Here is a 22,103-nt window from a genome sequence, read left to right on the forward strand (position 1 = left end):
GCAATGCCAAGTGCTATTCGGTAAAGCTTTACCCATCCCAAAAGAGGAGTTGTGGTGCTTGAGTTCTTCTCATTGTAGATAAACCTTTGGAGAGACCCATTTCACATGAATTCATACACAAGTGCTCTTTTTCCATCAAGCGTCTTCCAATCAGCTTCGAATACTCTATCCGGTTTTACTCCTCCACTCTCAATATGTTGTGCTAAGTCCTTACAATAAAGCAAGTCTTATATCTTGGCTATCTAAATGGTATAGTTACTTCTATTTAGAATAGTCATGCGAGTATTTATAGAATGATCCATCTCAACAAACTATTTCAACTCAAATCTCTTTTTAGGAATTTAATCAAACATCTTTCGAGCGAAGTTTGGAACAACAACCTTTGTGATGGATCTAACCATGGCTCCGATACCACTTGTTGGAGAAAACGATGTCAATCGATCTCCGCTAAGATTGTTTGTATATGGACACTCTAAACTCTAATCAAATCTAAGCTTTCACTACAACCAACAACCACAAACCTAAGCTATGGAATCAACAACCACAACAAGCAATATCAATGCAGAGTAAAAACATAACAAAAGATATAACGTGATTCGGCTAATAATGCCTACTTCCACAAGAGCAAATCCTTTATAAGATTGGGAAGGATGATTACAATCACTCCTCTCAAGTCTCTCCAACACTTATTAGATTTCTCTTTTTGTATCTCTCTCCTTACAAACTTTCTCTTTGTAAAGGTTTTCTCTCAATTTTGGTGGCTCTCAAAATTGATTTTTTTTCTCTTGTTTTGGGTTAAAACCCTAACTTCTTATATGTAGTGTGCTGAAATTTCAGCACAGGCACAGGCCTGCTGCTTTTGAGAAATAGAAGCCGATAACACATCCCCTTCACTTCTACCTCAAGAGGGAGAGATCCGATTAGGAGGGTATCCTTAAACATGATTTATGTATAATTAGGTGTGCTGATTTGTAATCAGACTATGGTGTTTCTTCAGCCTAATTAGATTTATGTTAAGAATGCGTGTGAGTGGGCACGTGTGTCCTTAAAGTCTTAAACCTCATTTGTGTATGATTAGGTGTTTTAATTAGTGACTTAATAGTTAATACACTGTTTCTTCCGCCTAATAAATTAGATTTTGTTATGAATAATGTGTATGAGTGGGCACATATCTTTAGGTACTAGTGCAGTTCATTTTAGGTTGAGCAAAGTTCTATAACAACAATAGATATTAGTTGCAGTACATTCAATAATGCAGAAATGTGATAAGTTGCATAAATTTCTTACAGTTAGTTTTATCTTTATGGTCAAAGTGGAAACATCCATCTATACTTCTCTTCCATCCTAGGCATTGGTTCTGTTTTTCGGTTGAATTTCATTAGGTTTAAGACTGCATGAGTTTGATACGGAATTTGTGTTTCTATTTTATTTTTCTTGTAAAAAAGAAAGGTGTTTTCTTTTGTATTATGTGATCACGAGTTTCCATTTACTGTTCCTATGCTGCTGCTCTTGGAATTTTGTTTAGTCTTCTTCCTTTGTATTTCTCTGGTTCTCTTAAATTATACTAACTTCTTTTTGCGCTCTTTTTCAAGAAACTACCAGGGAGAACCTAAGTACCAGTGGCTCATCATGCTTCTCTTCTTCTGATTTGGATGAGGAAGAATTGATTTGCCTACTGGATTCCTTGACCCTCTTCCGTATAGATCACATGCTGAAGACTTGCAAGGTTTTGGCTGTCAAAATGTGCATAACCGTCAGAGCACTCCGATCATAATCCTTGATTCAGACGAAGAAGAAGCTACAGAGCTTCTGTTTGACAACAATTCAGAATGGGAAGCAGAACAGCCTGAAGTTGATATGGATTGGTCTCCCTTCGGTGATGCTATTCCTCCCGAAGAAGTTGCTGTTTCCCAAGGGGAGGAAGTATGGAAGGAAGTTGATATGGAGTGCTCCCTGCTTAACCCAGAATCAGTGGCTGAGAAAACTGAGGTCACCGTTGTGGTACTTGATTCAGATGAAGAAGAAAGTTCAGAGCATGGCCAAGGTCCGGAAGGTGATAGTACCCAACTTGGATATAAAGTACACTATGATTTTGAAGCTGACAGAAAGCCATGGAAGTTTCAGCATCATCAGATCTGGGGATCTGGGCAGTGAACTGCCGATTTGATGCAATGCCAAAGAATTATGCGCAGATAAATTGGATTAAAACTTTTCCGGATTTTAAACTGTCTATTACATGGCTTGAACCAGACGGGGCACCTAAAGGCGTCCAACAATGGTTTGAAAAGGAGATGCCCGTTGCTTGTGGAATGTTTAGACTTGGTAAAACAGTTGTATTAACTCAATTAAGTGATTCTCGAATGTTCTCTCATAAATCAGAAGCAAAGGTCTGTGGTATACACAAGTACGAGATCATCCCAAGAAAGGGCGAGTTATGGGCATTATATAAGAACTTCGACAGTGAAATGACCTGTTCTGAGCTTGTCAAGTATGAATATGACATTGAATTTTGAATTGGCTTTTTTAAGAGAGAAAAAAAAAAGTTTAACTTGCATAGTTGCATTTTAGACGAAAAATTATTGAAGTTTTAAAAGCTTTCAATGGCGTTATGTTGAAATGAGTCTTTCTACAGCAACACAAAAAATGAACCGAAACTTGTGAACACAATGACGTGGCAAGTAGAGAGACCTTGATTTGCAGTACTTCTTGGAGAAATACACACGCACCCCTGCCTGCACCCCTGCCTAATGAGTGCCACATCAGTTTGTTCACTCATTCGGTTCAAAATTTTGGAAAAACTAGATATAGTATGGTGTATTTAGTGAACTGAGACAAAATTCTAAAACAAGCTTGTCAATAATTTTATGGATTGTAAAGAATAAAATTTTATTGAAGGATAGAGTTCTTGTCGGGCCACAAATATCTGCATAGACAAGCTTTACCCACTGGAAATGGTAACCGGTGCTGCTTCCCATATATATATACAACTTTCACATGCACCATCAACACAATCAATAAATTAGGCAAACCCAACCACCAATTTTTTCTGTCTTAATAGCTTCAGTCCATTAGAATGCAAATGGTCATAATGTAAATGCCAAAGCCTTAAACGTACATCTTGTTTTTCGTCATCTGAAGATTAACAAGAGGCAAACCAGATTTGGGTTTTCTGATTTCACATGCATCACCATTAAATAAAACTTGAAAACCTTTTTGAATCAATTGACCGACCACTTGGCAAGTTATGAGCCAGGAACATAATAAACATCATTTATCAGACTTTTAATACCTGCACATGTTTATCATCACCAAGTCGGACTTGCAACTAACTTCCCAGACTCATCAATACAACGAAAAGAGTCTGTCCAAATGCCTGGTTGCCTGGTTGGGTTTTATTTTTTTTCTTTCTTGTTTTTTTTTCTCGTGTGATGGTTCAAAAAATTGAGAGAGCGGAAGGTTAGAGAGGGGTGGAACTCGGGCGGGGTGGATCGGGTTGAGGCCTAATCCGAGCCCAACCCGAATTACAAATGTTTCAACCCGAGCCCGAGACCACGCTCTAGTCGGTCCTTAAATTTTCAACTCAAATTCAACTCGGGTTGGTCAAGTTTCTCGGGTTTCAATGTTAACAGTATAGAACTGAACGTCTTTTTACTGTTAAATAAATAAATTAAGAAATAAATAACACTGAAATTCAATATTTTAACTAAATTAAAGGGATTTGATTATTTGAAAGAGAAATTAACCTGATTGATTCAATTATTCTCTCTAAAATTGATATTTTCAACCTTATTTTTGACAAGAATAAATCTTTATAAGGAAACAATATAACAGAATATAAGGAATGAAATATACACGTACATATATGCAGACAGACGGGCTCGGGCTTTTTGGTTATTTGATATTCTAACCCGAACCCAACTCGAAATTGATTCGGGTTTTGATTTTACAAGACTAACCCCGGACAAATGTTAGCCCAAAACCAACAAAAATCGGGTTTTAACCCATTGGACTTGGGCTAACCCGACCCAAATTCCACCCCTGGGTTAGACTGGGCAGATTTCATTGATATATTTGGCAGTCAAAAATTAATTTTTGACAGGGAAAATATCGGCAGGTTATTATGGTAACTTGCAGAACTTTCGCGTCGAAAGTTGAAACATGTGGATTGTGGAGCGCATTTCCTCATTTCATAATTCACACTACGAACACTATCTTATCTCTCAAAACACTTGACTCACTCTCCTTCCCTCTCACCATGGCAACTTCTTCTTCTCTTCTTCTCCTACATGCTCCACCACCACCTTCTCATTCCATGCTCTTTCACAGACTTCACACCCCTTCACAACTAAACTCACTTTCATAGTTTCATTCCATATTCACAAACCAAGATGCTTCTCACTAGTTTCTGCTTCTTCTTTGAATAATCCATCTTCTTCTTGGGAAAGAGAAGAAATACGTTGGTTAAGAGAAGAACAAAGATGGATAGGCGAAGAACAAAGATGGGTACGTGAAGAAACACGTTGGAGTGCCGAAAGAGAATCACTTCTTCAAGAGATTGATCATTTGAAAAAACAAGTGCAAGCGTTAGAAAGACAGAAGTCGAGTTCAGTTTCGGAGAATGTATCGAGTGTAGATAACATTCTTAAGGTTTTGAAGAAAGTGGATTTGAGTACTGTGAATAAGAATTTGATTTCGGAGAGTGGGTCAGGTCCTATTCCTATGATGTTGGAGTCAGAGAAGGAAATGAGGGCTTTCGATAGCGGCGTAAATGAAGAGATGAAAAAGACGAAGAATAAGAGGATTTCGTCCTTGAGGAAAGGCTCGGAAGGCGTGGAGGTTCATGCAATGCAGGTCTGCTTGCATTTCCGCTAAGAAATTTCAAGGCGAGTTTGGTTGATTGACTTTATTTATATATAATTTGAATTGAATAATTCCATATAAATTTTTTATGACACTTATAAGAACTGTTACAGATGAAAAAGAATTGCGCAAACAGTTTCATGAGCGAATTTTGCTATAGATGAGAAGTACATTGGAATGTAGCATGCAGTTATGAATAAAAATCTAAGGACAATTAACATAACCACAGAAATGAGGCCAGTCAAGACTGATTGACATGATGCTTTGTGACCATAGTGTTATTACTAGTTACCTGGTGCTCTGCACTTCTGCAGTAGTCAGATCTCTGTAGCTGCTTATAAACTTTTTTTTGCCTTTTATATGTAGAAAGGAGCGAACTATCTGAAACTTTCATAATCACATATCTTCTTATAGCCAGCTATTTAAAAGCATCGCTCACTGTTGAAGGATTTAGAATATTAAATGTAAAGGTGATGCTTAGCGCATTTTACTATTTGAACCAGCCAGAAGAGGTCTCATATAATGTAAATCGTGAGGATGAAAAGTTGGAGACGTTTTTTTGGACAAGAACTTGATTGTGACCAACTATGCAAGAGGGAAAATGCGCTTGATAATATGTATAAAACAAATATCCTTAATTGTCTGTGCTTACACTTTGTACCGGATGGCATCTCAGTTAGGATAGAGTTAAAATGTCATAGTAATGGGTGTATACTCGACAGGAGTAACCCAAGTTTGTTATGGTGGTAACATCAATTTCTTTGGTTTCTCACCTATGAGTTGAAAGTGTCCAAACCTAAATCTCTGAAGTAAAATTTGGATTCTAATAGGGGTGTGATCGTGACAGGAAGCATTACAAAACCTGGGATTTTATTCAGGTGAGGAAGATATGGAGTTTTCTAGCTTCTCGAGTGGGACTGAACGTGCTGTAAAAACTTGGCAAGTGAGTGGTGTATTTGTTGCTTGCTCTGTCATTTTTCTTTATAAAATCAAAATGATGGGAACTCAATCCTGTTTTTCACAAAAGAAAAAAAAAAGGACAAATGAAAAAATGAAAAAGGAATGATATTAGTAACCAATATGTAACTTAACTACTTGGAAAACAATGACAGGCCTCATTAGGTGCTTGTGAGGATGGAATTATGACAGCTGAACTCTTGGAAAAGTTATTTATGGAGCAAGGAGCAGTTGATCCTAACTTTCATGTAAGTGCAGATCAGAGTTAGAGAGGTTTGTTTAGTTAATCTATCGTGGAAACCTTGTTAATGGCGTTTTCATGGTTTGTTAGATAGTTGGCCTACAATGTCTTGCTGCCTGCTGTTGGATACTATTACCTATACTGTTGGAATGTCGTTTATTAGTACCTGTTCCACTGCAATGTAGCAAAGTATCTCCATATATGTCTCTTTTACCTTTCAAGATATTGTTGGAGGTTTTAAGATAGTAAGTAGAAAACAAGAATAGCCTAATCTTTCAATGGATAGTTTAAGAGGAAACATAACTTCACATACAGATATGTATAAATGCGACATGAATTGTCCATTTTGAAGTCTTATATTAGTGAATAGTAACCCTTGGAACACCCAAAACCTGCACACGTTTTGCAGCAAACAAGAACTACTGTACTTTGATGTTCAAGAAGTGAAGATTTTTACAAACCCATTGCCTCAGGTACCAAGTTCAGGACCGGACCAATGCATCCTGCTAAGATTAAGATGGTTTCGATGGGGACATTTGTATGGTGTGCTTTGGAAAGGTATACAGCTAAGTCAGCAATGACGCTGAATACAACATTAGGGGAACATCATTTTACATAGTTTTTTGGCACTGATGTAAAAGTAGAAGGAAATCCTTTTGTCGGTTCAACTAGTTGATTGAAAATTTCCGTAGCTCTTCCCATGAACAACATTACTGTTTCTACTACTTAAAATGTTAATGTACGTCTCATGGAATCCAAAGGCTTTGAGTATCTACTTTTGGCTTGTAATTCGGATGTATTCACTGACATAACATAAATAACCCTTATGCACTAAAGCTGAAGAATATCACTGTTAATCTATGGTGGTGCATTGCTCAATTTCTATGTCACGATTGAAGAGGTTTTCTTTTTCTGCCAGGAAAGTACAAATGGAGCTTCAGTTGCTTCTGTGACAGAAGTTTTGGAGATAAAGCAGAACGTTATAAAGGAAAATGAAGTTGCAGAATTTGAGGCATCTCACCACCGTGTCTTCCTTCTTGGAGAGAATCGGTGGGAAGATTCATCCAGACTTGTGGGCAGAAACAAAGAGGTTTCAGCAAGCATGGTGGGGATTTCAACAACAAAGTGTATTGGTTGTCGTGGGGAGGGGCGCGTATTATGCACAGGTATGTCTGTTATCTATTTGCTCAAGAATTAGACTCGTTAAGGCCGAAAGGCATTATATCCCCGTAAACTTTGCATTTTTGTGCCAGCATGCTGATGTTTTCATAGCATTATCCCTCTCTTTTGGAATAAATATCCATATCGATTGTACTAGGGATCAGACTGACTATATCTTACATATTAATAAGTGAGGAAGAAGCTAGATACAGATTCCTAAACCAGACTTTGGTTATAACTTACTAGTAAACGGGCACGTGCGTTGCACGTGCTAGGAAAGAAAAATTGGTGTGGAGAAAATCAAAGAAATGAACGACATGTAAATTAGAAAAGAAAATTAACAAATTCAATGAGGAAAAAACACTTTAATACGCTAGTTGTATTTTTGTTCGATTCGATTTTCGATACTCTGCCATGTTGCGAATATATATATTCAAAGAGGTATTTAACCGTCTATAATTTAGTCAATACATAATTATCAGTTCATTTCCCACAAACTAATTTAACAAAAAAACAGGTAATGAGAAAAATGATAGTGTTATTCATTAAAAAAAAATTGTTGGACTGGTATTAAAAACTCTAATATTGCTTGCAATAGACGAAACTTATGTATGTCAGAGGTACCATGTTGAATAAAAAACTCAACAACAAAATCGAGTTGGAGAAAATCAAAGGAATGAACGCATATAAATTAGAATAGTAACATATTTCTTTTGTTTTAGATTAATACAGGTCGAGGTCTGACAAAAAACTTCAATAAGAAAAAACACTTCAATAAGCTGTTCAATTCGATTTTTGTTGATCAGCCATGTTGCGAATAAATATATTCGAAGGGGTATTTAACCACCTGTAATTTAGTCAAAATATAATTATTAGTGCATATCATACAAACTAATTTACCAAAAAAAAGGCATTATGTTAATGAAGTTAACCTGTGTGTTGCTAGTTGTGTAATTATCTTGTCGAGCATTTATATGTACTTGAGGACTATTCCAACTCCACAGGGTACACCTATAAACAAAGAGGTAGCTTTTAAATTAAAAAACTGCAAATGTTTTTGTAAAGAGCCGATACATGACATATAGTATATAGTATGCTCACCAATAGTAATTATCTTGCGTGCTATAATGGGTAAGACCTAGATTATCAGTCTCAACTACAATCATATCAAGTTTCGAGAAGACCACCAGAGAGGAGTTATGTCAGTACACTCCAACAGCAGAAAAAGTCACACCTATCTTCAAATTCGCTGGTTCTACTACACGTGGCAGAGGTTTTAAGACGGTGGTGTCTCGAAGAAGGAGCCAAGTAGCACCCAAACAAAGAAGAGAGTTAGGAAGAGTGGATAAAGTAGGGGAAAAAAGAAAGGAGTGCTTTAGATCTGGAAGTCAGGTAAAAATGGATGATGCCGAATGGAAAGAGTATTGTCTGAGGAAGATAGCAAGAGAATCAAAACGTGCAAAAAGAGAAGCAGATGATCTAAGGGCCAGAGGGCTGGGACACTTACTCATCCCAGAAGAAGCCCCAGTGATTAGCATCTCTAGTGATTCTATGGTCTCAACTGAGCCATCTAACTCAGGCAGATCTCTGGATTCAACAAACCCCTCTGACTTCTCGGGACATTCTATACCAGAAGATCAGATCCCTTCAGATGCCTTTACAGAATGGGGGGAAGACTATGAGGATGTAGAGGTAGGCAATGGGGGCAGGCCAGAGGAAGTCTCTATTGGAAATGTGCCAGGGGATCTTGTGCAAGGTAGCATGGAAGGAGATGGGTATGCATCAGAGGATAGTATCTCGCAGGTGATGAATCCACAGCCAAAGCCTTTAGCGGTGGATGATTCCTCAGTGATATACAAGAGCTCTGAAAAATGTACTCAAAGGGAGAAAGGGGAAAGTTCAAGGCAGTCAAAGGTTAAAGAGGAGAGGTGTAGCACAGGGAGTAGATATGGGAGTGGTAGGGCTAAGTCAGAAGCTAAGTCTGAAGACAGTGGGGGTCTGTCCTCTCCTCCAGGGTTCGCGGCAGCTGTCCCAAAACAGCAGCCTCACCAGCCATGATACAAGCCTGGAATTGCCGAGGAATAGGTTCCTCCACGGCAATTCAGAATCTAAAGGACTTAATAGGGAAGTTTGAGCCTGATATCATATGTCTGTCTGAAACAAAAGTTGGTGTAGATAGGATGAAAGGTATTAGTAAAATGGTCAAGTATAGGGGTTGTTTTTGTGTTCCAGCAGTTGGTCGAAGTGGGGGGCTTGCAGTCTTATGGAAAGAAGGCGTGGACCTGGAAATTTTGGGAGCTACTAGGAATCACGTAACAGGTAAACTAAATAATTTTTTTTGTACTGAACCCTGGTTCTTCTCTTTTGTTTATGGGGAACCTGTTGCATGCAATAGACATCGAGTATGGGCTGAGCTTAGGGATGTGGCAACCTTGATCCCAGGTCCTTGGTGTCTGTTTGGGGACTTTAATGCCATTACTTCGCTTAACGAAAAAATAGGGGGAAGCAGCATGTTTAATAATAGTATGGTAGAGTTCAATGGGTTGATAAATGACCTTGGTCTGATTGACCTAGGTTTTAAAGGACCTATGTATACTTGGAGTAATAATAGAGCCCCCAACAGCCATATCCTTGAGAGACTTGATCGAGCTCTGGCTACTGATGACTGGGTAGTCCTTTTCCCTACCATGAGTGTGCATAATGAGGTTAACGCTAGTTCAGATCATCTGTCTATCATGATAAATCTTAGAGAAAAGGAGGTTAATAGAACCACACATGAAAAACCCTTTCGTTTTTATAATATGTGGTTCACTGATAATGCATGCATGCCTATTATTGAAACTGCCTGGAATTCTATTTATCATGATTTGCCTGACATCAATGTGATCCTAAAACATAAGTTGACGAAACAACATCTTACTATATGGAATAAGAAGGTGTTTGGCAACATCTTTACAAATCTGAAAAAAGTGAACAAGGAGTTGGAAAAGGTCCTAACTAAACCTTTCTCCTTAGCCAACTATGAGAGAGCAAAAGGCCTTAAAACAGAGCTGCTTGAATGGTTGGTTAAGGAGGAAAGTTTCTGGAAACAGAAATCAACAATTCACTGGTTGAGAGATGGGGGAAAAAATACGAAGTTCTTCCATCTTTCCACCATTTTCAGAAGAAGAAAAAACAGCATTGAGAGGCTAAAGAGGGTGGGGGGTGGAGTGAAGGAAGAGATGAAGTGGGGCAAAACATTACCTCTTACTTCCAAGCTCTTTTCAAATCAGACCAACCCCATCAAAATGATAGTATTCTCAATCTGTTCACTCCTTGTATTACGGAAAGGGAAAATGAGATGCTCACTGCCATCCCATCTGCTGAAGAGGTTAGGAGAGTTGTTAATAAGATGGGCAGCCTGAAGGCCCCTGGGCCAGATGGCTTCCAAGGGTGCTTTTACCAAAATACTTGGGAGATTGTGGGAAAAAGTATTGTGGATTTTGTGAAGGACTTCTTCCATAAAGGGGAGCTGAACCCTGTTATGAATGAAACCTATATTGCTCTCATCCCTAAGATAACTAACCCAGAGGCTGTGGCACATTTTAGGCCTATAAGCCTCTGTAATTTCAGTTACAAAGTGATATCTAAAATCCTTGCCAATAGGCTCAAGCAACATCTAAATAAAATTATCTCTCCATTCCAAGGGGCCTTCATCAAAGGCAGGAATATAGGAGATAACACTGGTTTAGCCTGTGAACTTTTCCATCATATGAAAAACATGAGAGATAAAAAACATGGATGGATAGCTTTGAAGATGGATATGGCAAAAGCCTATGATCGAGTGGAGTGGTCTCTGGTGGACTCCATCTTTGATAGACTGGGTTTTAGTCAGAAGTGGAGGAGTCTAATAAAACAATGCATATCCACTATTTCTTTTCAAGTGCTTCTTAATGGAACTCCTCTGAATAAGATTCTCCCGGAAAGGGGACTCAGACAGGGGGATCCCCTATCACCATATCTTTTTATCATCATGTCTGAGGCCCTATCTAGGATGATTGCAAAAGCTGAGGCTGAGGAGAAAGTCCATGGGATTAAGATCCGGAGGGCTTCTCCTCCCATCTCTCACCTTTTGTATGCAGATGACTTGATCCTTTTTACCAGAGGAAATCTTGAGGATGGGGGGCATCTTAAAGATATCCTCCAAGCCTATTGTGCTGCCTCTGGTCAGCAAATAAACTTTGACAAGTCTAGCATTTTTTTCAGCAGAAACATCAAGTTTAGAAATAAAATTAAGCTGAAGAGATTTTGGAAAATGAGGCTTTTTGACCCAAAGGACAAATACCTGGGTATACCCATTATGCTCTCAAAAAAAAAGGCTGAGGATTTTGATTTTCTAGTAGATAAGATCCATAAGAAAATAAAAGGTTGGAAGGCTAAAGTCCTTTCACAGGCTGGGAGGGCTACCCTGATCCAATCTGTGGTACAAGCCACTCCTCTCTATGCTATGGCTACCTATATGCTTCCTATGTCCACTTGCAATAAGATAGATAAAGCTTGCAGAGAGTTTTTCTGGCATGGTGCTGAAAACTCAAACAGTGTCCATACCATTGGGTGGGACAAGTTATGCAAACCCAAGCCTGAAGGAGGATTGGGGTTTAGAAAGATGAGGGATATAAATGTAGCAATGCTAGCCAAGCTCCCTTGGAAAGCTGCTACAGATACTGAGTCAGTTTGGACAAAAACTCTTGCTAGTATCTATAGTAAAAACTGGATAGGGGATGTATGGAAACCTCCTAGGTCTGCCTCTTACTTTTGGAAAGGAATCCATAATACTTTCAATCTCATAAGTGGAGGGCTAGTCTGGGGTATTCACAGTGGCAACACTATCTCTCTTTTAGATGACCCTTGGGTGATCTGCAATGGAAAACCCCAGACTCTGAGAGAGTTAGGAGTGGAGGACCCCAGACTAGAAGGCCTTCATGTGGCAGACCTTTTTCTGGAAGATAGGACTGGTTGGGATGAGGCCAAGCTTCATAGCTTTTTTCAGCCTTTCCTTGTGGCAAGAATCAAAGACATTCCTATTAGACCTCAGGGTCTGGGAAAGGATAGGTTGAAATGGAGTGGAGAAAAAGAGGGGAGACTGACTGTGAAATCTGTTTACAAGTACCTAGCCAAAGATAGTGGTGAAGGACAAAGCTCTAGTATTAATATTCAAACAGTTAAACTCCTTTGGAAAACCAAACTTCCAGCCAACATCCAGATGTTTTTATGGAAAGCCTATATGAATGCTTTACCTATGGGAGATAGGTTGGCTTCTTGGAAGATGGAGGGGGATTTTTCTTGTCCCCTCTGTAATACCAGTTTGGAGGCAGAAAATCATCTGTTTTTTGAATGTGAATGGACTAGAAAACTGTGGTTCACTTCAAGCTTGGGCATAAGAATGGAGATCCAGGGAAGGAACAATACTAAAGATTGGATCTCCAAGTTTATAAGCTGGCGCAACAATAAGAACCAAGACATAGCTCAGGCAGGAATCCAAGCTTGTTACATCCTTTACAACATCTGGAAAACTAGGAATGAAGCCAAGTTCGAACAAAGGCTCCCTAACAGAGAAAGACTTCTCAGAAGGAGTGAGGTGGAGGCATGCAACTGCTACAAGGGCTTTACTCCTACCAGAATGCAGAATGAGACCTCTTTCCCTTCTGAAAACTATTTAAACCATAATTTTGCTGAGTTCGAGTCTTTGTTCCCTATTATACCTAATGAGTGCATTAATATAAGATATGATGCTGCTTTTCAGGGTTTGACAGGTGAAGCAGCTGCTGGAACTATAGCTTGGGATGCAGAAGGCAAGGTAGTAGGGGCAGGCTTTAGGAGTTTTCGAGCACAGTCTGCAGAGGAAGCTGAGATGGTGGCTGCTGAAGTGGCACTAGGACTGGCAAAGCTTCATGGGTGGACTGCTGTGTATATAGAAGGGGACTGTTTAGCAGTCACTAAGGCTCTTAATAGCCAGTCTTGTTCTTGGAAGTTTGAGAGCTTGAGAGATTTTGTAGTTCAGTTAACCTCAAACTTTGTTTTCTGCAAGTTTCAGTGGATCTCTAGGAGTGCGAATGGCGAGGCACATTTGCTTGCACAATGGGCTATCCATAAGCAGCAAATGGACCAACTCCCTCTGTGTATTTTGAAAGACAGCATAACCCCTGTTCTGGTTTGATGGATATATAATATAGATGGTATTAGCGAAAAAAAAATATAATGGGTAAGCCTGCAATGCAAACATGTGGCTATCGTTAACATATACATGGCATGACCATAGTCACAAACTCATTTTATTGAATCGTACAATCATTTTGTTGTTCTTTATTTTCTTAGAATTCCGAGTGCTTTACAAGCTCTATCTCCATTCCTAATACCAACAATATTTGAACTGTTATCTGAAAAATGATTTTTCATACTAAAATCACGTTAGAATCACTTATAAACAATATGGATAATTACTTAAAAGAATGAATAACTTGTTTGATAATAGTGTAGAATTAAGAAAATATGATTAACAGACTACCTATAATCAAAGCAATAGAAATACACACTTATGGATTGAGGACGAATTTTGCTCCTGACCGAGTGCTAACAGTTATTCAAGCGTTGTCTAACCAGGATACAACAATCAGGAACTCAAAATTGTAGCACTACAAGTTCTGAGCCCTAGTGAACCTTAATTTTCTACATAAAATTCAATACTCTACTTGATACAATAATATATTTACTACAACGAATGCCAAAAACACCCTCCAGAATGAAGGAACAAATAATTGGAACGCGGGGTAATAGATAGACAATATTGCAATAGCAAACCCAGAATTACATGATGTAAACACACAAGTTGTTAAACTCGGGATTATTTGTAAGGATTAGAAATTAGAAATTAGAAACATACCTCTCTGCTCAGGAACATAATTAGGAACATAACTGATTTCTGTACTATTCGTACTATTAGTATAGTCGATGCAAGTACGAAAACTTGTACTATTAAACTGGCACCTCCCTCCTGGTTTCTCGCAGTCCTGACATTCATTAGTAGGCGGAGACCAGCCGAGCTTAAACCCTAGTTTTAAGTCCCGTGTTATGTTTGTAGTTGCCAGGTAACTAAACGTTGCCACTACACTCTCCGAACAGGTTTTGTACCCGTCAAATCCTATTGGAATGTTACCTTCAGTGAAAGCATAAGAACGTTCATTTGTGTGGTTGTTGTTGTATATGTCTAGACAAGGAATAAGCTGCTCGACATTTTGGGTATTGTTGGTGCAATTGTAGAAAAAGGTCATATTGGTGCAATTGTAGTAGCTCAAGTACGGTGTGGATTGTAACGAGAAATTTCTTCGTGGTTGAGGACAATCTTGGTCTACTATATCCACGTCCACTATTCTTACAAACCTGTTGTAGTAATCTATCTGCCGCACAAGATAGTGGTGGTTGGAGATATTAATGACCGGACGGGAGTCTAAACATTTTATCACTAATCCTGGATATCCACTATCATTGGAAGTATACCTAGAATCGATGATAAACCCGTCACTTGTCAGAATCTGGTCACCTGAATTAAGTCGAAACGGGTATCCAACAGAAAAATCGCCTGAACAAATCTCGGAAGTGACTAGAAGAATTCCATTGAGGCCGATGAGAACTAGGACGAAAGTGAGGAACTGAAGCAATTGAAACATTATGACAACTCCAATCTCACACACACATACTATACTTCTGATCTGTTTACAACTCTTGAGCAGCTCAATGGAACAACAGGGACAAGATTTTTAATAATAGAGGTCATCTCCATAGACGACTTCATCAAGTCTTCTGCCATTCAATTCCACATAATCATAATTGTTTTAGGCCCACTTGGTTTGAACCTTGTGCTCTCGTGGTAAAACCCAGCGGCTGAGACCCCAAGTTATATTTCACAAACTTTACAAACCAAGAAATAAGTGACACGTTGGAATGCCGAAAGAGAATTCACTTCTTCAAGAGATTGGTCAGTTTCGGAGAAATGAAGAGATGAAAAAGCCGAAGAATAAGAGGGTTTCGTCTTTGAGGAAAGGCTCAGAAGGTCTGCTTGCATTTCCTCTAAGAAATTCTATGGGAACTCTTAATTTTAATTTCAGTTTCTTAATTTTGATTGCAAAACTGAACTCTTAAATGCAAAAAAAAATTTCAGTTCCGCTTTGCTTCAGTGTTTTAAATTTTATGTTTTGGTTTGTTGTTGTGTAGGGCGCGCATCAATTCACTGTGTGCTCCTTGTCTGCGAAAATACGTTCTCTAATAGATAGGTATGCACGAAAAAAATTCTTCTCTCCACTCTAATTGATAATTCTTCGTTTTTTTGTTTATCGCCTACTATTATGATGAAACTTACTTGATGATGAAATATATTGTATATATGCGTCTGGCAGCTTTTGGTCATATTACTTAGGACTTTTTTGCAGATGGTGAAGAGGACAAGGAGGAGTATTTTTTCAACGAAAATTTTGTTCAACTAGTATTGGAGAACGATCTATGCTTTCTAAGTAACGAGTTCAGGTTTGGTCCTAATCTCTGTTGCCTAATCTCTATTGGAAAAAATGAAAATCTTTTTGTTGCTTATTGCTTTTCTCTTGCTTCCTTCCAATTTTGAAGAAAGGGAAAAGAGTGGGAGCGGTGAAAGTGCGAATGATGATATCGACAGACAGGAAAACTTGAAAACATATCTCGTGTATCATCAAGGATATTGGTCAAAATGGTTAGTTGTTTTTCATTTTGCAGTTACATTAAAGTTTTGGAGTGCTTGGTCTAATTTCGTTTTTTCATTTTGCAATTAAATTAGAATTTTGGAGCGCTTCGTCTGATTTCCTGAACATAAGAACTGTATTCTTGATTTTAACCCAATCTTTTAAATCAAAGGGGTACCCAAAAGTTTCACCCAAAAAATTCTCGGACAGTTTTAAGTTGAAAGGTATATTCGTCATTTAGAAACAAATCAGTTACAATCTAAACGTTATGCCTTTCAGTCTCCATCTTCTCAACATTCTCACTGGTTTTAGACTAACGTTAAGGCCTTTTCAGTCTCCATCTTCTCAACACTCTCATTGGTTTTAGACCCATAATGCGTTCTTTTTTTGCTTTTGCTTTTGCTCTTCGCTGAAAAGGTTAATTGGTAATTTAAATCCCAGAACTATAAAGGTCAACTTCTTCAGCAAACAAAGACAGAGACACCGTTTCAACAGTTTCACAATTTAAAAAAAGAAAACTGCTCGTCTTCTTCGTTCCTGACCAATACCCAAATTAACTTTAAAATCGAAACTAAAACCATGGCGAAAATTAAGGTTCCCACCTTCTCCAAGTGTTTATTCTCCAAGTTTCCATTCAATATCCCATTCTCCCGATTCACGACGCTTCAGAGAGGCGATTAGGTACTAAATACTGGGTATGTTAATTGTCTACTCTTCGTTGTCGTCATTTTTTGACATCGCTTAGTTGTCACTCTAAGAATTGTCTGGTTTCAAGTTTATTCATTTTTAATAAATTTCTTTGTATTACAGCTTTTTCTCTTCGAAATGAAAGGAAGTGGATTATTTGGATTGCATAATAAAATAAAAGAAAGAAATGCATACCATACCATTAGTTCTATATGTTTAGTTACATTTACATTATCATTTTTTCATTTTCTTATAATGTGATGCATCTCTGCCTAACTCCGGGGACTTAGAGTACATGTTGATTGGATAAGAAGAGATGTGGCTCATAAAATAGAAGTGCTTCTAGAGGCCAGACGAGACGTTGCTCATTACCTCGATTGAGGTATACTATTTTATTTAATTTTGATATTTTTTTATGTATTCGCTTGTGTTTTTTCTTTAGACTACATATATATATTCAATTTCATAATTTGTTTTAACATGAAAATTGGAAAATATATGAAAACCACCACAACTTTATTAATTTTGACTTAGGGTGTATTTGTTATGATTATGAATGCTGGTTAGTGAGTCTTTTCACTTGAATAAGAAAAAAACAGTACATTTTTGGCAAGACTGACTCGCTTAGTTAACCAGTAGTAGTCTCCAACTCAACTTGCAAGGGTGCACTGATTGGATTGCTTATTGCCCCCAAATAGTGACTTACACTTTACTAACTGATATTTGGCTCGGTATGTTTCAGGCACATACAAAGAAGCTCTCTTGAGGGGCCTATACCTGCAGGCATTTCTACATTGACTAGCTTCAGTGATTTGTAAGTATGTCTTTCTAATTCATTTTACTGATATCAAATCGCTAACCTCGATGAGTACATAAAGAATCTAAGCTGTTGCTTCTTCCCAAAAGTTGCAACACCACAATTTTCAACTTTTATTGCGAATTTCGGATGTTAAAATTCCAAAGAAATTTACAAATAGCACTATTTTCTGAAGTTGTAGTTTCCATTCCATGTCCCCAAAAGCAAGAATTTATGGAGACCACATGAGTTGTTTTCTATCCGCAAGTACTTTTAGATACTACTTTTGGATGTCTATATGGTCAAACGATTTACTTTTATATAATGTGCAGGAGAATTTGTGATTTAAAGGGGAAGGGATTTGATTTCCCACAGTTAAGTACAATGAAATCCATGAAAACATTGTAAGTTAAACTTCTTAGGATAAACACTCAATTTTTTTTCATTTTTAAGATATTCTCTACTGCCATATCTTTGCTTTGATTATATCCTAAGCCTGCTTCTAAAATGTAGGATACTGAGGAATTGTATGATTCATGGAAACATTCTTGAATATATTGGGGAACTGAAAAACCTGTAAGTCTTTTTACTTTATTATCCGATAATTTTTAGTTGGCCTGTCTGTTGCTAACGTGAGATTATTGGCTATTGTTCACTCATTAAAGGGTATGAGTTGGAGGTTGCAAGGAAATATATATATGTACTACTTCAACCAGTTATCGATCCCACTATATAGGAGGGTTGAACTTCTACTTGAAAACTTATAATATGATAAATATTAATGTGGAAATCCATATACCAAAATCATAAGTCCCTATCCTGAGAATCTAAAGTAAGCCATGGTTACACAGTAAATCCACATCCCTGTTACAAGTTTCAATCAACTTTAAATGAAAAGTCCGTATCGATTTCTTTAGTAAGTCAGAGTAAAGTATTGCAATTGACAATGACAATCTGAAGTCAGAAAGCCCTGAAAATCTCGAGCTTAGGTCCAACGTCAAAGCCATTTTTTTTTCAATATCAAGTCATTGTTCCTGTGGATGCTGACAATCGAATATGGCTCCATGTGCAGTTGATTTCATAACTGATATACGTCATATTAATATAAAAAAATATGGGTTTCCTCTGTCCTTGGGTTTTTATTCATAGAGTTGGAAGCAGATTGTTATGTATTTATCTTATTTTCCATTACTGATTGATCTAATTAATGCACAAACATGTTGGTAATCATTGCTTGAAGATGTGTAATCTGTTCTATTTTTTTTGTCATTTCCATTCCTCTTTTATTTAATTAGGAAGTTTTTGATTAAATGCTTATTTTATGTTTATGTCTTCTCACCAGTTTTCGATTCTGGCGTTTATCAATGTTTGGGTAACATCGATCTCCGAATTTTCTGATTTTCTTCTCATTCGCTTCTTAAATCTTATTCTTTATTATTATTATTTTTTCCGGTTTTATGGCGCTCTGATTTTCTATGTAATATGGATAACAGATACTGCCAAGTGTTGAATGGCTTCGTAGACATCAGCAATGAATCCCTGAGAATGAACAGTGGCGACATACCCGTATGATTAGGGATAGAAATTGCTATCACCGACGTATAAACCAAATTGAAGGTACAACTCTATTACTCTGTCATGGCCTTTCTTATTAAAAGATTATTTAGTTTTACTTTTTTTTCTAACATGCATTTTATTTTTAAGGATTCATTATGCTTCTGATGTTGGATTTCATGTAACCATAAGGAAAATATTTTTTAGGTAATTGAATTAGTGAAACAGTATAAAGGCAGGCCTACGGTTGTTATAGTCTATAGAAACGCCTTGGTTGTTATAGTCTATAGAAACGTTCTAATGCTTTGAAGCAAATGTTTGTTTCTTGACAAATTAGAAACTTAACAGCTTGGTCTTCCAAAATGCATCAGAATGGAAAAAGTTTCTGATTTATCAAAAAACACTTACTCATTTTTTTGGATTGAAATAGCTAGCCTACGGTCTGTTACCATGCAACAATTGGTTTGGACTGTACAAGGCTTTTCTGTATACTACATTAGGTGTGATGTCAACATTTTCTTGAATCATAGTCACTGAGTTATATTACTTGTGTTTGTCTTTTGAGTTTTAAAATCTTTTCATGAAATATGTGTCTGCAACTTCATTTTGTCCGACTGACAATATAATGAAGATTGTGATTATACTAATTGAAGTTTCAAATCATTGTTGCTATATGGTGAGTTTTGACACCCTTTTGGTGCTATATATATCGCCACCAATCTCTTTTTTTTTTTAACTAAACCAGGTTTATTATATGATTAGTTGTGTTTGTGCATCTTCTTAGAAGAACTCATTACTGGAGAGTTTCCTAGAAACAAGGTTAATAGTAGATAGTCATGGTTAGCTTTTTGTTCGCTCTTTTCTTTTTAACTTTTAATTGTTTGAAAAAAATGGCTGGTAACATTCATCCTCACTTTTATGTTTAGTCACAATTGAGTTTTGAGGATTCACAAAACAAGATTGTTTAATATCAATCAGTTTGCGCTTCACACAATTGGTTTGAGGCTTTTGTATTTTTGCTTCCCTGTTTTTGGGGTATAATGTCTTTGTCAAACACAGGTCGCTGTTAGGAATGTTTAATTACAAGTGTCATTCAAAATGGGATTCTGGACAGTCGATCATAAATTTGCAAGTAATGATGTACTTATGACTAACACATACTTTAATACGCTGCAGAGATGGCAACGCAAGCATCCAATCCTACCGGCCCTCATCTTGCCCAAATGGTTGGAAATGCCTTTGTGGAACAATATTACCATATCCTTCATACATCCCCAGACCTGGTTTATAGATTCTATCAGGATTCAAGTGTACGAAGCAGGCCGGGACCCGATGGAAAGATGGCTTTTGTCAAAACGATGGATGTAAGTTGTTTGAATCTAAATCTGTCATAGTATTTTGATTTTAGTTCCCATCATCGTGATAAAAAATATCTTCAATTCTCATCAGCATGTTTGTGATTTGCAAGGAAAATAACTGGTCTATAATGTTTTTCAAATTACATAATTAAATAAACCAAAATATCTATTTACAGAATTACACAAAGTAGATGTTGGCTTTCTTTCTTTTAATGTTCTAAAACTCAAAATAGTCTAGATAAGTCGTATTATTGTATTGATGTTGGTGGTGGTAAAATATGATCTAGCTAGCTGAGTGCCCTACCTCTTTTTTATCTGTTTATCATAAACCCATGGAACGAAGGTTTCATGCCGAAAATCATGATTTTTAAATGTCACTGAATTCTTACAGTTCAGAAAAATCTGAAAATAATACCATTTTATTTAACTTGGAGCAGGATATTAATGTGGTCATTCTCTCCATGGACTACAAGGAATGTAAGGCAGAGATCAAAACAATTGATGCTCAGGACTCTTACAAGGGTGGAGTAGTTGGTCAAGTAACTGGATGGCTCATTGTGAAGGATAATGTGAAAAGGATGTTTACTCAATCATTTTTCCTGGCCCCACAAGACAAAGGCTACTTTGTTCTTAATGATATTTTTTTTAGGTATGTGGACGAGTCTCTTTTTGTTGCAGAGCCCTCTCATATTCCTGAGCATCCCTGAAGAAGGTATATTCCTTTTTAATTAAAGTGATTTTGTTGTTGCTGGTTACCCATTATTTTGTTTTGTATGTAGCACCGGCTGTCTTACTTTTTTTTTGCTCTGCCTCACCTTCGTCTTCGCTATGTCAAGACTATGTCCTGGTGAGTACTACTATGTCTCTGTCTTTTTTTCTGGAAAAGGATGTATTGACATTCCTAAGGCAGTTGTACATCCCTTTTAACATTTAGTGAGTGCTGTATTGTCTGTTTTCAGGAGTCATTGACCTATTGTTAACGCCACCATGATATGCATCACCGTTTTCTTTCATTGCTGACATCCTCTGACAGTATTGATTCATGGTTTAAACAGGGATTGCTACCCAATCGCAATCCAAACCAGGAAGAATGACTCGAGGAGAAAATGTTGCTGAACCTACATAAGAAGTAGACTGATGGGCTGGCGCATTAAAGATGCAGGCTTCATAAGAATATTCAAGCAGAAAAGAAAAGTCAAGAAGAGATAGGCGCAGCAGAATCAAATACCAACTCTTCTTCGGGTGGAACAAGTACTCAAATATTATCTTTGGAAAAGGTGTTGGTAAATAGAACCTTAAAGTCATCCCGTCGAAACAAAACACCAACAAGAAGAAGAGAAACGTTTCAATTCAGACCGAGTAGGCTTTCTAATATGTCCAAGGCTGACGACTTATGAAGCAGAAAATCAAGTCCAGAAGAGGATATTTTGTGATGTAAAGAACTACGTTATGAATTTTGTTCAACTGAGCATTTGACAGGATGAATGCATTTATGAGTTTTGTAACATATAAAAAGTGAGATGCTCAACTTCTATTATTATGGAATTTTTCTCTTAGCTTTTGAATGCAATGTGTCTTTGGTTGGAATAATGGAATATTTGTTGTTACAATGGGAATGACTCATAGAAGTAGATCACGGACAGAATTACTTTTCATTTATATAGGTGGTGTGGTAGCCTGGTAGGCATACAGGAACTTATTTGAGTTGCTTATCACATTAACACCTCTTAGATGTGCTTCTTTGC

The 22,103-nt window shown here is 37.4% G+C and overlaps 3 protein-coding genes and 2 long non-coding RNA genes across 10 annotated transcripts; 4 read left to right on the top strand and 1 right to left on the bottom strand.

Moving 5' to 3' along the window:
* Positions 1-7,910: 7,910 nt before the first annotated feature.
* LOC147500728 (uncharacterized) lies at positions 7,911-8,357 on the bottom strand. The gene is made up of 3 exons (XR_015196504.1): positions 8,321-8,357; positions 8,152-8,230; positions 7,911-8,066 (listed from the first exon to the last, which is right to left on the bottom strand). It is a non-coding gene; the product is annotated as an uncharacterized LOC147500728 (long non-coding RNA).
* Positions 8,358-8,361: 4 nt separating this feature from the next.
* LOC147500729 (uncharacterized) lies at positions 8,362-13,140 on the top strand. The gene is made up of 2 exons (XM_086562348.1): positions 8,362-9,538; positions 13,002-13,140. The coding sequence occupies exon 1, from the start codon at positions 8,618-8,620 to the stop codon at positions 9,275-9,277; it is 660 nt and encodes a 219-aa protein (XP_086418474.1). The 5' UTR covers positions 8,362-8,617; the 3' UTR covers positions 9,278-9,538; positions 13,002-13,140.
* On the top strand, positions 9,418-13,415 carry LOC147500730 (uncharacterized). The gene is made up of 2 exons (XM_086563673.1): positions 9,418-10,445; positions 10,550-13,415. The coding sequence occupies exons 1-2, from the start codon at positions 9,418-9,420 to the stop codon at positions 13,413-13,415; spliced, it is 3,894 nt and encodes a 1,297-aa protein (XP_086419799.1).
* A 1,155-nt stretch (positions 13,416-14,570) lies between these two features.
* LOC147500731 (uncharacterized) lies at positions 14,571-16,243 on the top strand. Its single transcript, XR_015196503.1, has 5 exons — positions 14,571-15,305; positions 15,467-15,525; positions 15,682-15,775; positions 15,872-15,974; positions 16,059-16,243. It is a non-coding gene; the product is annotated as an uncharacterized LOC147500731 (long non-coding RNA).
* A 683-nt stretch (positions 16,244-16,926) lies between these two features.
* LOC147500732 (nuclear transport factor 2-like) lies at positions 16,927-21,948 on the top strand. 6 transcript variants are annotated; one of them, XM_086562353.1, is made up of 10 exons: positions 16,927-17,032; positions 17,393-17,464; positions 17,779-17,850; positions 17,960-18,022; positions 18,789-18,818; positions 18,940-19,063; positions 20,177-20,364; positions 20,796-21,007; positions 21,138-21,205; positions 21,318-21,948. In XM_086562353.1, exons 6-10 carry the CDS (start codon positions 19,015-19,017, stop codon positions 21,347-21,349), a joined length of 549 nt encoding a protein of 182 aa, XP_086418479.1. In that variant the 5' UTR covers positions 16,927-17,032; positions 17,393-17,464; positions 17,779-17,850; positions 17,960-18,022; positions 18,789-18,818; positions 18,940-19,014; the 3' UTR covers positions 21,350-21,948. The 6 variants fall into 6 exon arrangements, with proteins under 6 accessions (XP_086418479.1, XP_086418475.1, XP_086418477.1 ...); XM_086562349.1 differs by having other exon boundaries at positions 21,414-21,948; XM_086562351.1 differs by having other exon boundaries at positions 17,393-17,468; positions 18,789-19,063; positions 21,414-21,948.
* The last annotated feature ends 155 nt before the right edge of the window (positions 21,949-22,103 follow it).

The sequence above is a fragment of the Coptis chinensis genome, chromosome 5 (assembly GCF_015680905.1).
Source record: "Coptis chinensis isolate HL-2020 chromosome 5, ASM1568090v1, whole genome shotgun sequence".
NCBI lineage: Eukaryota > Viridiplantae > Streptophyta > Magnoliopsida > Ranunculales > Ranunculaceae > Coptis > Coptis chinensis.

Coding starts and splice junctions, on each gene's coding strand:
- LOC147500729 (XM_086562348.1), top strand. CDS start 8,618: ATGGATGATGCCGAATGGAAAGAGTATTGTCTGAGGAAGATAGCAAGA.
- LOC147500732 (XM_086562351.1), top strand. CDS start 19,015: ATGATTAGGGATAGAAATTGCTATCACCGACGTATAAACCAAATTGAA. Junction 21,008..21,137: donor CTTAATGATATTTTTTTTAG/GTATGTGGACGA, acceptor TTTTGTATGTAG/CACCGGCTGTCTTACTTTTT. Junction 21,206..21,413: donor TATGTCAAGACTATGTCCTG/GTGAGTACTACT, acceptor TGGTTTAAACAG/GGATTGCTACCCAATCGCAA.
- LOC147500730 (XM_086563673.1), top strand. CDS start 9,418: ATGGTCAAGTATAGGGGTTGTTTTTGTGTTCCAGCAGTTGGTCGAAGT. Junction 10,446..10,549: donor GGAGTGAAGGAAGAGATGAA/GTGGGGCAAAAC, acceptor TATTACGGAAAG/GGAAAATGAGATGCTCACTG.